Source organism: Sinohyriopsis cumingii, chromosome 11 (genome assembly GCF_028554795.1).
Source record: "Sinohyriopsis cumingii isolate HCF-2022 chromosome 11, ASM2855479v2, whole genome shotgun sequence".
Classification (NCBI taxonomy): domain Eukaryota; kingdom Metazoa; phylum Mollusca; class Bivalvia; order Unionida; family Unionidae; genus Sinohyriopsis; species Sinohyriopsis cumingii.
Window position 1 is genome coordinate 73913476 of NC_142971.1, and position 15621 is coordinate 73929096.

The 15621-nt window shown below is 35.0% G+C and overlaps 1 protein-coding gene across 1 annotated transcript; it reads right to left on the reverse strand.

Annotated features, from left to right (window-relative positions):
- Nucleotides 1-10421: 10421 nt before the first annotated feature.
- On the reverse strand, nt 10422-12503 carry LOC149788741 (uncharacterized). The gene has a single exon (XM_089974838.1). The coding sequence runs from the start codon at nt 12421-12423 to the stop codon at nt 10465-10467; it is 1959 nt and encodes a 652-aa protein (XP_089830964.1). The 5' UTR covers nt 12424-12503; the 3' UTR covers nt 10422-10464.
- Nucleotides 12504-15621: the final 3118 nt, after the last annotated feature.

A 15621-nucleotide genomic window follows, 5' to 3' on the forward strand; every position in this document is an offset into this window, starting at 1 on the left:
CCGTAACGGAGAGTGCTTTAGACCACTCGGCCACTTATGGTCCCTTGAACGTTTTAAGATGAGTGTCTAATTGTTGTATATAGTCGATTACACTGTCAGGGTTTATTCCGTGCGTAGACTGTATAATGCTTTCTTTAACTAAGAAACTTCAGAACATTTTCTGTGGCGCACGATACAGCATGTATCACAGCAAGTAATTGCGAGGTCTTTACAGTAGAATTTTTCTTACGTACCAGCGTGCTTAGGACAGTTGAATGTCTCAGCTAATTTCACTATGGCGTGTGGATTGCTCGTGAATTATTCCATTGTGAACATTATATAATTTAAATATATCTTTTGCACAAGATGCATTCCCTAATATGTTTCACACACACCTCTCTACAGACAATACATATACCAACCGTAGTACTTGAAACAGTATAGAGTTACACTCTTCGCGTAGCCGGTTTACTGTATTCATTGAGTTTCCTGACATAGCTTGCACAATTATATTCAGTGGAAACAACGTAACCCAAACACTTTTATCTTCATCATCTTCCGAAGGGCGAGTAATCATTCCTGCATATTGGACAAGCCAATTCTTCTTCTTTTGTTTATATGGCAACTTCGGTCTAACAGAAGGCGTACATGCACCACAACTAATTAGGTGACAAATCAGGCAACAAGGTCTACCTTCACTTATAAGTAATGACAAAGAAAGCAGTAGTCATGATACAACAAAATAATTTTTCTTTGTATTATTCCTTGCCTACTGTTATTGACGTTTTAAACTTCCTCGTAATGAATAACGCCGATTGGATAAATTTGATTTTACTGGGTATTTTAAACCTGTTGTGGGGTTCACTAATTAATGCAGTAATGGAATGATATATCTATGTCTACAATATATTTCATCGAGAGTGGTTGTTGGTGTCTAACATTTTAATGAATAGGTAGGTTTTTAATGCTCTGTTCCGTAGGCACATTAAATTTAATGTTTCGAATGAAACTTGGCATTCTCTGCATTACTGATGAATATCCACTTTATTATGATCAGAATCTTACCCATTATCACCAATGCTTTACCTCATTATGACAGCTTCATATAGTGCGTAAATTGTATGACTGATTTCAGTATACAGACAAAACTAGTAAGCAAAAATAAGCAATACCGAGTTAAAAATACAAGTGTTGTCAGTCCATACTAAATGGTTCAGGTTTACCTGAAATAATAGTATCCCTCCCAACCCAATCTCTGGACCATATTAAAATTGTACATTGTCTATACTTGGGGGTCGGGTAAAGTTCCATACATGACACTGAATTGATTATTTATACCATACAACTGTACACTTAAATGAACTCATCAACTGGTGTTTATTGGTTCATAATGAAAACCTGCTAGAGAAATTATCTTTGTCTTCATCAATGAAATGGGAATCAGATTCTTCCCTCTTTTTACCTTCCAGTAAAGTTCATTTGTCCCGTCATTTCAATTTAATATCGCCGATATGCTTTTAAATTAAATTAATTTAATTTAGCAATATTAAACGCACTGAATTAGAAAGCAGTTCATGTATGGCAGATTATTTAGAACTTTCTAGCCAATACCAATTGCGTCTGCTTGCAATAAAATATTGTAAACCAAAGACCAGAATTAAATAGATGAGTTGACACATTTGATCATTTCCGTCGTACAAATTAAGCTTTTTAATGGATGATACAGCTTTATCCTTTCTTCACCAATGCATACACTGATGTTGATAATTTTTAGCAAAACACCTTTTTGATATTGATTTTAAAAAAATATTACAACTTGCATGACCGGGTTCTATACTATTTCTACGTTTTACAGTAACAGAATGTCGAGTAAATAGGAACTGAGTTTTCATCCCAATCGAACAATTGTTATTGTGATGATGGTGACGACGATGCAGTTGTCACCAGGCTCGATGATGATGATGATGATGATGATGATGACGACGAAGATGATGATGATGATGATGATTTGTGAGATTATGAGTATCATTCTTGCATCAAAATGCACTATTATTTACTTATGAAAAAAGTAAAAAAATGCATGTTTATTCTAGGGTTGGTTATTGAAACAATTGTAAAGGTCAATACACACAATAAACGTATGGGTTAATATTGTTTTAATTACTGATATCTATTTATACATAACACAATGACCACTATATATATATATATATATATATATATATATATATATATATATATATATATATATATATACATATATATATATATATATATATATATATATATATATATATATATATATATATATATATATATATATATATATTGGCTTGCAGTCTTTCGTTGAAAGACTTCAATATTTGTTGATACAATTTAAGGCATACATTGATTCAGTCTCTAACACTGATCGAGTACCAGTCACTTATATTTATGTTTGCAAAATACATTTTCAGCATGCGCACAACAGCCATACCCAACGACCAAATGAACTTAAGCAGTAACTTCTATAAAAACAACAGTGATAAATATGACTTGTGACGCTGACTATTCATATTCGTGTGCATAATGAATACTTCTGTTACGAAATATACATTCCCTTCTCAGAAAAATGTACAGCTAGAAATGTCAAAGTTATTCCTTGATCATAACATTATTTGCATAGTGTATGCATGATATTAACATTACATTTTGTATTTGTATTTTGCAAGTACAAGTTTATTAATCGTAACATAGTTCTTTTTTAAAAAAAATTTTTTGTGATACAATGATTCTGTTATTCGTTTCTTTGTAATAATAATAATGATAATCATAATAATTACAGCTCCTTATTTATTAAGAGTAGTTAAATCAAACAGGTGGCTGATTAACTGTTGTTATAAATGCATGCACCTGAAAATACAGGTATTTTGATTTATCACATACTATTTACGCATCCTCTTACACTCCGGACGTAGAAATCATGTAGTACTGGTGTTGATATAACTGTATACCAGTGCTTATCACATAGTCGGTACACGTTCCCGATAGTGTGTGCAGTTTGATATTTTTATATTATAACTATTTTTGATATTATAACATGTGTACATATCACTTTATGTGTTTCTGATTGGTCCAAATAAGCCCATGAAATTATGGTGCAGTATTTTCTTTACTGATTGGCTACGATCTTGGGAAAACATTTTTAACCCCGCCTTCTTGAATGTTTTGTTATCAATGAACAGTTTGACCGCCATTTGTTGATTCGATTCACGAAAGGAATTGGGGAACATATGCTCTCGTCTGTTTCAATATGGCCAATTTACCAGTACAGGGGTATGTGATGTCATGTATATCATATCATATGAAGTTGTTATAGCATATTATCCCATAATCAGTACGCTTTTCCTACAGTGTATGCAGTTTCATATTTTTTATATTATAACATGTGAACATGAAAATTGGTGTGATTTTGATTGGTCCAAATAAACCCATGAAATTATTGTGCAAGATTATCTTTACTAATTGGCTGTGATCGTGGGTAACCATTTTAACCCCGCCTTCTGGAAATATGGTCTTCTCTGCTTCATTATATCCCATGTACCCCAACTGGGCTTTGTTATATCATGTATAAGATATCCTAACATGAAACATGGCAAAAATCCCCAAAACAATAACAACAAGTAAAACTACGGGAATTGCTCAGTTGATAGCGGTGTGGGGGTGGAACGGCGGTATATCTTTTGCATGAAATCCACCTTATATACAAGATTGGTTTAAATGTGAACTTACAGAAATAAAAAGCTCACCTTTTTTTCGCAGAATAATGTAGACGTGAACCGGTCTCTCCAATTGACAGAACTTTATCCAACCACTGCATATATATGCGGTAAATATGCGATGCAAGTCCGACTCCAAAATGGAGTTGTTTACGTCTTCTGAACAGTCTAATGTTCCATACCAAATACAGCAAATAAACTGTCACAAATACATTACAGTAAATATGTATATATCTGCATCTAGCAATTTTCTTTTCACAAAATATCGCAACAATATAATGTTCAGTTGTAATGTAAAATTTCAAGGTAAACACTGTCACTATACTATGTAGGCCAACTCAAACCGGCACTGTGCACCGTATCAAACAACGTGACATCACATTCATAGGACAGTTTGGATTTTAAAATGATTTTGTCTTCTGACAAATATTCTGCTTATTTGGGTGAATGGTTATTCTTTGATTTATAGTTAGGAAAAATGTATAATCTACTTTTAATATTTCTACTTTGTTTGGGACTATCTTTTACTCACAACAGATGAAAAGAACAGCGTCTGTCAGAATGAAGGAAATTATTTATTCTTCGTTCTATCTCAACAATTTCTACTGAAATAAAACTATGTGATAAACAGAATCTCAAATGGGTGATGATTTAATGCTAAATTTATGAAACTCCATAAGCCTTGGCCGGCAAAAGCTGGACATTATTCAACTCGTTTCATAAATTCAATATTAAATCATTACCCATTTGAGATCCTCTTTTTATGTTATTGTTATTGTTTGCATGCGTTAAGTTCTGTGGTGTTACATATTTGGTACATTGATGTTCAATGTCCATTTGCATGTTTGATTGTTGAATATGAGTTGCTTCCATTGCACAAGCCAAATATACACCTGCCGATTTCTATTAAAAAGTTCCCTGTTCCATTGTTGACTCCTTCAACGGCTCTCCAGGAGTCAACTTCAACAGTATGGGTGCAATACTTTGTAAATAGTATCGAAGAAGAAACAACAAAACTATTGTTCACGAGAGTACTACACGGCTCTAGTAAGCTTTGAAGAATTACATTGTGATAGTCTTGTAGACTTCCACTCCTTGTTATTATGTAAGTTGTCCGTGTTTGAGAGATTAGTTTACTTTTAATTATTTATATATTTCATATGTAGATGTTGTATGTCTTGTGGTGATTTTGTTCTTTTTCATCTCTGCATCTAATTAAATCCCAAGATTCCACGGAGACGTAACTTTTTTATTTCTCCTACATACCTCTTTCCGGTATTGCATAATGGAATTTCATAGACGAAATGTCATTGAGACCACGAGTTTTAGAAAGTCCGATCAAGCCAGATTACCTAACCAGTGAGTTTATGATCGTACAAAAAGATAAACACCTATGCTACGGGTGACATGAGAAACACTGAAAACGTGTATATATATATATATATATATATATATATATATATATATATATATATATATATATATATATATATACACACAACAATAAATGTTCAATGTTGAAAGCAAATTTATGTCCTACCGGTCATATTGATTCCATGTTCACTGATACGATAAGTTTGGACGGTCTTATCGTTACTTCTCATTCAATACAGGTATTTGAACTCGAAATAAACAGCCCTCACCTCTAAAAGCAGTGAATATAACACGTTGCTCAATCTTGCAAAACGGTTACATCTGTTTTGGGACCAATATGTTGAGCCATGTTTGAATTTTAATGGACCCATTCGTCTCAGGCCTGCATTGGAACAGAATAATCACCTTAGTGGTTCACACAAAATATCAAAAATAATAACATTAAAAACTATTATATCACTGGCAATTTTACTTTTTATTCAAGAGCAGGCATGGGCATCTTCCACCTGTGCGCGGGCCGGATAAATAATTTTTAAAACCACACCCATTGATGTAAATTAACGGGTAAAACTAGATCACGAGCCTGATCGAACCGTATTTTTACAAATTTAAAATGAGACATTAAAACTTCGAAAAGGGAGGCGGATTGTTATTAAATACTATGCACCACTAAGATCTCAGTTGCTTGCAGTTAAAATTTAATGAATGAAGTATTTGGCATTTGTTGATCACGGCTATTATATTTTAATATTTTATAACTTACCCTTCCATCACGATGCAAAGGTTCAAACTGGTTTGCTTTTAAAACTAGGATCAATTAAGTCCTCCCAATGACTAATATCAGGCCAACCTAAAATAGATCTAATTGACGATTGATAAATATCAACGGCGTAATCAGGAGAATATATCTCAACCGTAGAAGATAACGTCGGCTCGTGAACGTTAACTGATATTTTTGCTTTTTTTCCGGTTATTGATTTTATTCTGCGTGCAAATTCGTCATTGACTTGTTCAATCTCATAACCGCCAGTGGGTATCCCGACAACAATCCAGTCAGGTGTTCCATCCGGTTTGTTCTTATTAACAAATACAAGCGAATTATTTGCTGGTGTGCCATTAAATGATTTTGATTTGATATTTGGCCAACTGTAATATACTCGGAGTTGTGCTAGTGCGATTTATTTTACTGGAATCGCAGTTGGAAAACTGACGTTAAATTCAGGATTGGTCGAACTTACTGAGATCATCGTTGTTTTTGGTGGAGTTGTGTATTTCACGATCTGCTGGAGTAGCTCTAGTGATGTCATTACTTAATATATTTGTGCCTTTCATACCAGCACCATCGTGATATATTTTAATCATCTCTGAAAACTCAAAATCAGAAATTATTCCACCATTAAGGCTCTTTGATAACAACGAAGATAACTTTGAGTATGATACCGTCGCTGTGTGCAACTTTATCATGTAACCGGATAATTTTTCATTCATGCAGGTGGGTATTATTTTGCAATGACATTGAGCACACCTGCAATTGATGTTGTAGCTGAAATACAGATTGTTACGGCTACTGGCGCCATCATTGTTATCGTTGATAATAATACACCAGTGGACGAAACAACAGCGGATGCTGAATAAACGATTACGTCGACGATAACTAGTCGTCGTCGATATTTCTTTACTTTTATTGTGTATTGTTCGACTCGATCTTTTAAGTTTGTCATTCACGTGCTTGACTGTACCTATAATGTTGGGATGAATCGTCGATTGAGGTGCTCATTATATTTTATACAGTAACCAATTGAGGTGTTTCATATACAAATTCTAGACACCACCAGTAAGATGTTGCAGTTAATTTCTTATCAGCTGCTTCCAGAATAAATATTTCTTCAGTTCCCGTGTTTAATATGATAGACACAACTCCAGAAAACTTATCTGTTCAATGATGCCATGTATACGTTGTAAATATCTCGAATTTAGCAGCACTGAACACAGATAGCCTGTACACGCCAGTGACTGTTGCGGTACATTTAATAGTTTTATTTTGCTGTGACCATGTTGCGAACCTGGATGATACTGTGTATACTATGTTGGTAATGTGCCCGGAAGTTAATCCCGCTGCAATTTTAATCAGACTAGTTTTGTTAACGATATCAGGAATTCCACTTACGACATCTATGAGTGTTTTTTTAGTTGTGTCCAGGTTAGTTTTGATTTCGGAAAGTTTTGTGTCAGCGGTGAGCGGAGTGCCGAAGAATTTATCTATGGCATCATCGGTTTTTTGAAAATTTCGGCGAAATCTTGCAAAAGCGCCTACGTACACATCATACTCGGCCCGCAACGTGGGTAATTTACCATCTACGGTGTTATAGTTAACGTCATACTCGGCCCGCAACGTGGATAATTTATCGTCAACGGTGCTGTGGCCGCCGTCAACATATTTTTCGTCGCGGCATCTTCGTCGGATGTTGGATCTCTTAACACTATTATCTTGTTTCCGTTCATGTTGAGTTCACTTGTGATTATGTCACCGGTATTTTTAAGCGATTAGCAACACTTTTTGCAATTTCATCTTTGATGGTTGCAAACGATACATTTGAGTCTCTGATTCTACCGCCGTCAGTAAATACTGGAATGTTATCCGTGACCGCACCGAGTACTCGTCGAACAATATTATTCCATTTGATGTTGCTCGTTTTTAGTTTTCCGTATAAGTCTTGAAAAACAACAACTTCATCTCGGTCAACTCCAGCCAGGTTCAGCAAGTTCATCTTTAGTCGCGTACTTCGACAAATCAGTATCATCTTTTTTCTTCTTGTCCTTGATAGAAGATCTTCCGTAAATATCAACCATTATGTAAGATCTAAGATCTGTTTAAAACCAAGCGGTTACTTGTATAATCATGCACGACTATATGAGGTGCCGCGAAGGACTTTGATATAGCGTCGAGTACATTAATTACTTCACTGCCGCATATTGGCGGATCCGTCATTGTTTGTGTTGGTAACGTTGAAAACCAAACCGCTGCGTGAAGTGGCGCTACATACTTGATAAACTCACGAGGTGGAGCTAACCCGTACGAATCGAAATAAACGATTCCACGTGGATCAACCGCGTATGACGCCCAATGAGTTCCGGGTCCTGAATTATTATGAAGATTAATAATACCCGTTTCAATATCGTTTGGTCGGTCCGGCAATTGATCTCGCATAAAAACACCTCTGAAGTTTTTTATGTTTAGTTGTTTAGTAGCATCAAGTAAATCAAAATTTGATGCTGAATAATTAACGATGTGTTCCTGGAAGCCTCAGACCTCTTCCTCGATGAGATCCTGGTAATCTTAATCCGGTTCCTCCTTTTTTTAAATCCTCGACCTGTTGCTTTCTTTAATGCCATTCCAGCAGCGGTTCCAACAGCATCTAATGCGGCTGCTTTTGCTACGGCAGGTGCTCCTGAGAAAATTAATGCCGGATAGCCGCGAGAAGTGGAAAAGTACCACCTGTTTTAATTGAGTCTTTAATCGCACCCGCAGAGAGACCAAGTTTGACGCCTGTTTTTAATTGTTTAGCGATGTTGAAATGTTTAAGTTGACGTTCTGATAATGATAATTTATTTTGACCACCCGTGATCTGATCTCGCTTTAGTGATATTTTCATTCCGCAGATTTTTGCTGAATTTGATTGAAGGTTTTTAATCTGACCAGGAGTCAGACTGACACTAACGTGATATTGTATTTTATGATAATACTCTTGTTTTTAAATAACACGATTAAAGATTTTCCACTGGTGCATCAATAACTCTCATTCGATATATTATGAGAACGTTTGTGCTTGCCTCTGTGTCGCTGTATCTCATTTTCATTGCATATTATCAAGATCAGTGAATAGATATGCCATCGTTTTATTATTACTAAAATCATCTTTTTCAATGATTTACCCTTAGTAATCTTCGATTGATATTTAGATGTCATCATCAGTTTCATTATATTAACTTAAAGCTGGCGCCTTTACTATTTGTTCTTACATAATATAAATAATGACTTTTCGGTATTTTACTACAAGAGTCTCCAAGTATTAGATCGTTCCTTCTCCAAGATAATTCAAAGTTAAAAATATTTATCAGAATGTTTAGAATATGCGGTCGAAAAGTCATATTAAATATTTTGGGCCTCTTTGACAAATCTGAATGATGCATTCAAACAAAACAATGCTTTAATTGTTTTTGGGCTACTTTAGGATTCATCCACTGATCTGGTTGAATAATGATAGGAATAATATCATTGTTGATAACACCAATTGAATATTAGCGTCAGGAACAATATAAAATATATTGCGATTGGATGTATTTCCTTAGAACAATGCTATTGGACGGATTTACTTAGAACAATGCGATTGGACGTATTTACTCAGAACAAAGTGACTGGACGTATTTACTAAGAACAATGCGATTGGACGTATTTACTAAGAACAATGACAATATAAAAGACATTTTGAAGGGACTATTTAATTACAAAAGTGACATTTTAAGACTTGCATCATTTACGACTATAAAAATACAATACATGTTAATATACTATGTACATTGGGCTTACAGTTACTGATATCAAATAATTTCGTCATATTTTATGGAAATTATACCATTTATATGACAACCATAGAAATTATTGTTCATTATCAATTACAAGAAATGAACGCTGGTAGTCAGAGATGCACGGTATACATTCCATAGATTGAGAGGCTATCGCGAAAAAGCGAAAAACTGTCCTTAAGTGTACGACTTGACAGTGAAATAACAGTTAAACCTTCTTACTTATAAAGAAAGGAAGTCCCTGCCTGTACTTTTAAGAAGAGTAACTGTCCCTCAGTATTGCCACGATTTTATCGTCCACGTAAATGCATTATCAACATTTTAGTTCTTTAAAGTAACTGAGTTGAAGTAAGAACCCCCCCCCCCCCCGAAAATATTTTTTTTAAAAATAGTAATAAATCGCAAAATAAGTTATCGTGGCCCTAAAATATCATTGTCCAGCATACATAAAGCAACGTTGTAACAGGAAAGCGAGCAAATATAACGTATTATAGTTTTCAAACATGTGAAAAAAATAGAGGTTACAATAATGAAATACTCAAAATATGTTATTTGGATCATTAGAAAAAAATATGTTAATTAAATAATTCGTATATAGAGTGCAAGACATAAATATTGTAAACTCCAAAATATGTGGAGCATTGGTTTTAGCCTTAAAAACTATTGTCTTGATCTGAATTATATATATATATATATATATATATATATATATATATATATATGTTTGTGTGGGTGGGTGGGTGGCTACGCGCGCGTGTGTGTGTATGTACTATTGCAGCTTAAATAAACCGAGTCTTTTGCTGTCCCAACACGTGATATAAAATCCACTATAATCTCTAAGGAAGGAAATGCTTACGGGTTTATTGTGTTCTTCGGTACTGATGATACGGAGAAAACCGCCACTTCGAGACAATTGGTGTATGTTTCTTGAACCCTGTCCCACGACATACACATTGTCATCTCTGTCCAGAGCCACACCACGTGGACTTGTTAGACTCTTTGAACTGTAGGCAAAATTCTGACTGCCATCAAGATTGAAGCAAAAGAGAGTATCTAGTCCATATACAGAGACATAGACACGAGAGTCAGATGAGTCCAGAGCAATGCTGGTATTTAGTCTCGATGCTCGTTTGACAAACTGATGCCATGACTTCACATGCCCTTCAAGACTGATGTGACCCCAACAGAAATAGTCGTGGATCCTACCTGACACAAATATGTCACCATTTCTAGCGGCAACAATGCCATAGCAATCGCTTTTTGTGGTTATCACCCTAGTGGGTCTTATATTCCCGTCCCTTACAGACAGGAACTGAATGTCATTCTTCTGCAGTAATGCTACCTCACTGCCAGTCACCAGACAGATACCTTGTATATCTTTATTCGTCGTGTAGCTTGTGATGAGACTATAAGACAAGTCCAGCAGAAGCACGCTCCTATTATTATAATCAGTCATTATCACTTGGCCGTTTGGCAGACATGCCATACCACTGTAGAATGGATCGTTGCCGTAGGGAATTTGCAGATGAATAGCTGTCACTGAATATTCTCTCATAGGCACACTAATGTCAGGCCAATTTAAGAATTTCTGTACTTTCTTTTCTACGCACCTCGAAAGCATTCTGCCCTCACTTTGTGACAGAGATAACAGCTGAGGGTCAAATTCTAACTGCAATGTCAGGGTGTCTGTTTGCCGATACTTTTCTCTGATCTGGTCTCTGTATGCCGTCAGTTGTGATGTCATCTTTTCCACTATCAGAAATAGTTGTGTATCAGTTCCATATTTCCTGACTGCTTCTACGTGTGTGTAAGAATTTCTGATTGCACTGATTATGGACTCGCATTCGTGGTTCTCTTTCTGTTTTCTTATCATTTCTTCTTTGTAGATTCTATTTCCTTCTATCTTCACCTTTGTTTCCAGCTCATCAAGGGCATCGTTCAGTTTCTTTCTCAGTTCTCTGATCTGAGTCGTCAAATTATTAACCTGGGACTCAAGGAGACTAATGTTAGACTCATTTATCTCCATAAACGTTTTAAGATGAGCCTCTAATTTCTTCATCTGGTCGATAATACTGTCAAGGTTCATCACACGAAGTAGACTAGACAATTCTTTCTTCAACTCGGAAACGTTGGAACAATTTCTATGATGGAGAATACAACACGTGCCACAGCAAGCAATTTTATGGTATTTGCAGTAAAATTCAATTTCCTTACCAGCGTGTTCGGAGCAGTTAAATCCTTCTGCGAATTTCATTACGGTCTGGGGATTGTTCATGAATTCTTCCACTGTAATTATGGTATGATTTGTACATAACTTTAGTCCACGATGGACGCTCTCACATGTTTCACACATGACCTCGTTACAATCAACACAGACACTAACCGCTTGACTTGAAGCTCCCCTAGTGTTACACACTTCACATGGTCTGTCTGCTTTCGCTGTTAGGTTTCCTGACATAGCTTGCAGAACTGTATTCAGCGGAAACAAGGATGCCCAAACACTAGTTGGTTTATCCTCATCCGAAGGACGAATAACATTACGGCATATTGGACAAGCAAACCCCTTCCGTTCTTTTACCTGGGCGACTTTAGAGTTAATAAAGTCCTGTAAACACACCTGACAGAAGGTGTGCATACACCACAACTGTCTGGGTAACTTAAAGTCTCCTAAACATATCGGACAGCAAGATTTACCTTCACTCACGTGTTCAAATGAAGCAGTGGCCATGATTAAATCTGCTACAACATGTGATAAGTGCTATATTTCGTTCTTTGGTTGTTCCTTGCCTAATGTTATTGGGGTTTTAAACTTCCGTGTTACGGATCATACGTCACGTCCCTACTGGGTGCGTTTGATTATACCGAATATTTCGAAACTATTCCGACGTTCACTAATCAAGCGGCTAGAACACGGTAGTTGGGTCGCATATTTGTATCTGCAGCCCATTACTTCGATAGCAGCTATGGTGGAAGATAATATAGTACATAATTAGGCTGTAATGCAGTGTTCCATAGCTTAATTAAACTTCAATTTTCGAATCAAACTTAGAATTTTGCTCAGCACTAAGGATGACCTCATTTATTATTGCCCGAATCGTACCCATTATTGCCCATGGTTTTCTTCCCTCAAAGAGATGGGTATATTATGCTATTTATACATTTGTTAAGCTCATTTAAGCTTTTTTAAAATAAAAATGCAGTTGTTGGATAGATTCAATCTCATATCTACTTGAAAAAATGAATTGAATTTAAATTTAGATTCATTATTAAGAGGATATTCCACAAAAACAAAAGATCAAAAGTCAAATTTCAGGTATATAAGCTGTAAAACATATTTTAAAAATTACGACATGTTTCGATACCAACAATGCTTGAATCTTTTCCTGCATCTATGATCATTGATCTAGATTCTCGTCGTCTATCTTTTTTTTTTATTTATTATCTGCTTTACATATAGCTATTATGATATTAATTGTGCAATATTCCAGCCATAAACGTATTGCATTAGAAAGCAGTCGCTGTATGACAAATTTATTATAAATTTCTAGCCAATCAAATTTTTTTTTTTTTGCCATCAAAATGTTTAAATCAAAGGCCAGCGTTAAATCGATGGGTAGAAAGAGTTCATGATCTCCTTTCCACTAATTAAGCTTTTAAATAGATGGTACAGCGTATTTCTCATCGAAAGCGTATATATTGATATTGGTATTCTATCAAATGTTGGGTTAGATAATTGTTACTGCATGCAAGAGTGACTTCTGTGTCTTACATCTGACGACCGTTACGAGGTTAAGGACTGCGTTTTCTTCATAATCGAATGATGGATAAGCTCAGAATATCCGGATGTAAAAATGTTTTACTAATATCGTCAATTTCTGAGTTTAACTTGAAGCAAAGGGACATATGTGAATCATTTTAATAATCATCTTTGTAACTTTGTTGCGATTCTAATGATGTTGACGACGACGCAGTTGTCGCCGGACTCAATGACTATTTTTCTTCATCATCATCATCTTGTTCTTGTTCTTCTTGTTCTTGTTCTTGTTCTTTTTCTTATTATTATTATTATTATTATTATTGTCATTGCCTCAAAATGCACTGTTATTTTTCTCCGAGAAAAGCACAAATGTATATGCCTAGATTCGGATTATAAAAATGTGTTAAAGGTCAGTACACACAACAGACGTATGAAGTTTGCTCAAACGCGAGGGTTAATGTAGTTTTAATTACTGCCACGTGTTTATACAGAATACATATATTTGGATCTGCAGTGACCATTAAATCATGTCTATTACACAGAATGAGGATTGTAGTTGTTTAGAGTATTTATATTGATCACAATAGTTTTCAATATTTTTTTTCTTCAGGCGCGTGTATGTTCAGCTTCTAATAGTGATTATGTTCCAGTCAGTTTTATTTATGCTTGTATACTTTACATTTTTGGAGTGCGCAAGACAGTCATACCCAATGACCAATTAAAAGATGATGCAGTGATTTAATGATAGAACAGGATTTAGGTAACAGATGTAATTTTGACCCACTAACACAGCAGAAACGGTGCACACAAAAAATGCTTCGAAATGTGAATTGTTGTTCTTTGTACTATTTAAAAGGCGGATTGGTTTTAACTCCCTATCAAAATATCTCAGCCCAATAAAAATTACGACTTTTTCGATTAATTGACCACTATATATTACACCCTTCTTTTGTGCTGGAGGAAAAATTCTCCATCATCCTAATTTTCATATCTAAAGTAGACCCGGCAGTTATGAATCTACTTATACAGGTACGTACGTTCGTTTGCACGTACAGTCTGTTAACCTGAAATGAAACATTAATTTTAAACTGAAGAAAAAATAAATATGATACAACCATCAATAAAATTCTTGCACTTCAGTTAATCACAGAAAAAACTTTTTATATTCTTCAATTTTAGTCTTACAAATGGTTGAATCCAATTATTCAAACGTTTTATGCTTATGAAATCAAGACTTTCGCTATTGAATATGCAATAGAAAACATTATAGGTTAATAGGTTACAGACTGGACAGTTGTAACTCACTTATATCGGGTTCATCTTATTATCTACTACAGAAGCTTCAAAAAATTCGAAACACGACAGCTGGCATCATCCTTATTGTACGAAGAAATGAGAAAACCTCGCCCCTGCACTGTAACCTTAACATATCTAATAGGTAACTACTTGGGCATACCAGTCATTTATATTTTACAGAATATTGTAACTCATTCTTTCAAAATCAAAACAATTTGAAATAAATCAAAAGTACATTATCAAAATAATGCATTTCGGATGCATATAATGGTCAAGTTGCATTTACCATGTAGTGACTAAAATATCATTATAATTTTACAATATTCTGTGTTACACGCAGGTACAAGATTCAGATTTGTCTTATTGGCCTGACGGTACAATTAGTGACGTCAGTAATTAAATGGATATTCACACGGCAAATGCAAATGAGAAAGTAAATCCTGAAAGTGACTCTAAGAATCGAATTGAAAATAAGGGAAATTGTAAGGATGAACCCTTTGTCGGGTTTCAGAGAAGGATGTGGGATTCTAAAGAAAGGCCAGTGGGAAGATATGGATGATAAAAATGATGAAAAGTATAACAAACATTATTGAAAGGATTTTTTCATTTCATATCATTCAAACACATCATTGTCCTCAAATGGTGAATTAAAGACTGCCAAAAATAAACATGGAAGAAAAAGACAGGAAAGTCAATCAAGAGAAAAGTGCTTAAATTCAAACTTACACTAGATCTGAAAGATAAAATGACGAAGAAACACCGCATGATTAAAGGCAATACAACCTCGAACTGAACAAAAGAGACACTAGACATAAGAAAATCGCGAAGCGGAAGAGCCAATGATTGCATGAATTGAAACAAAGTATCAAAAAC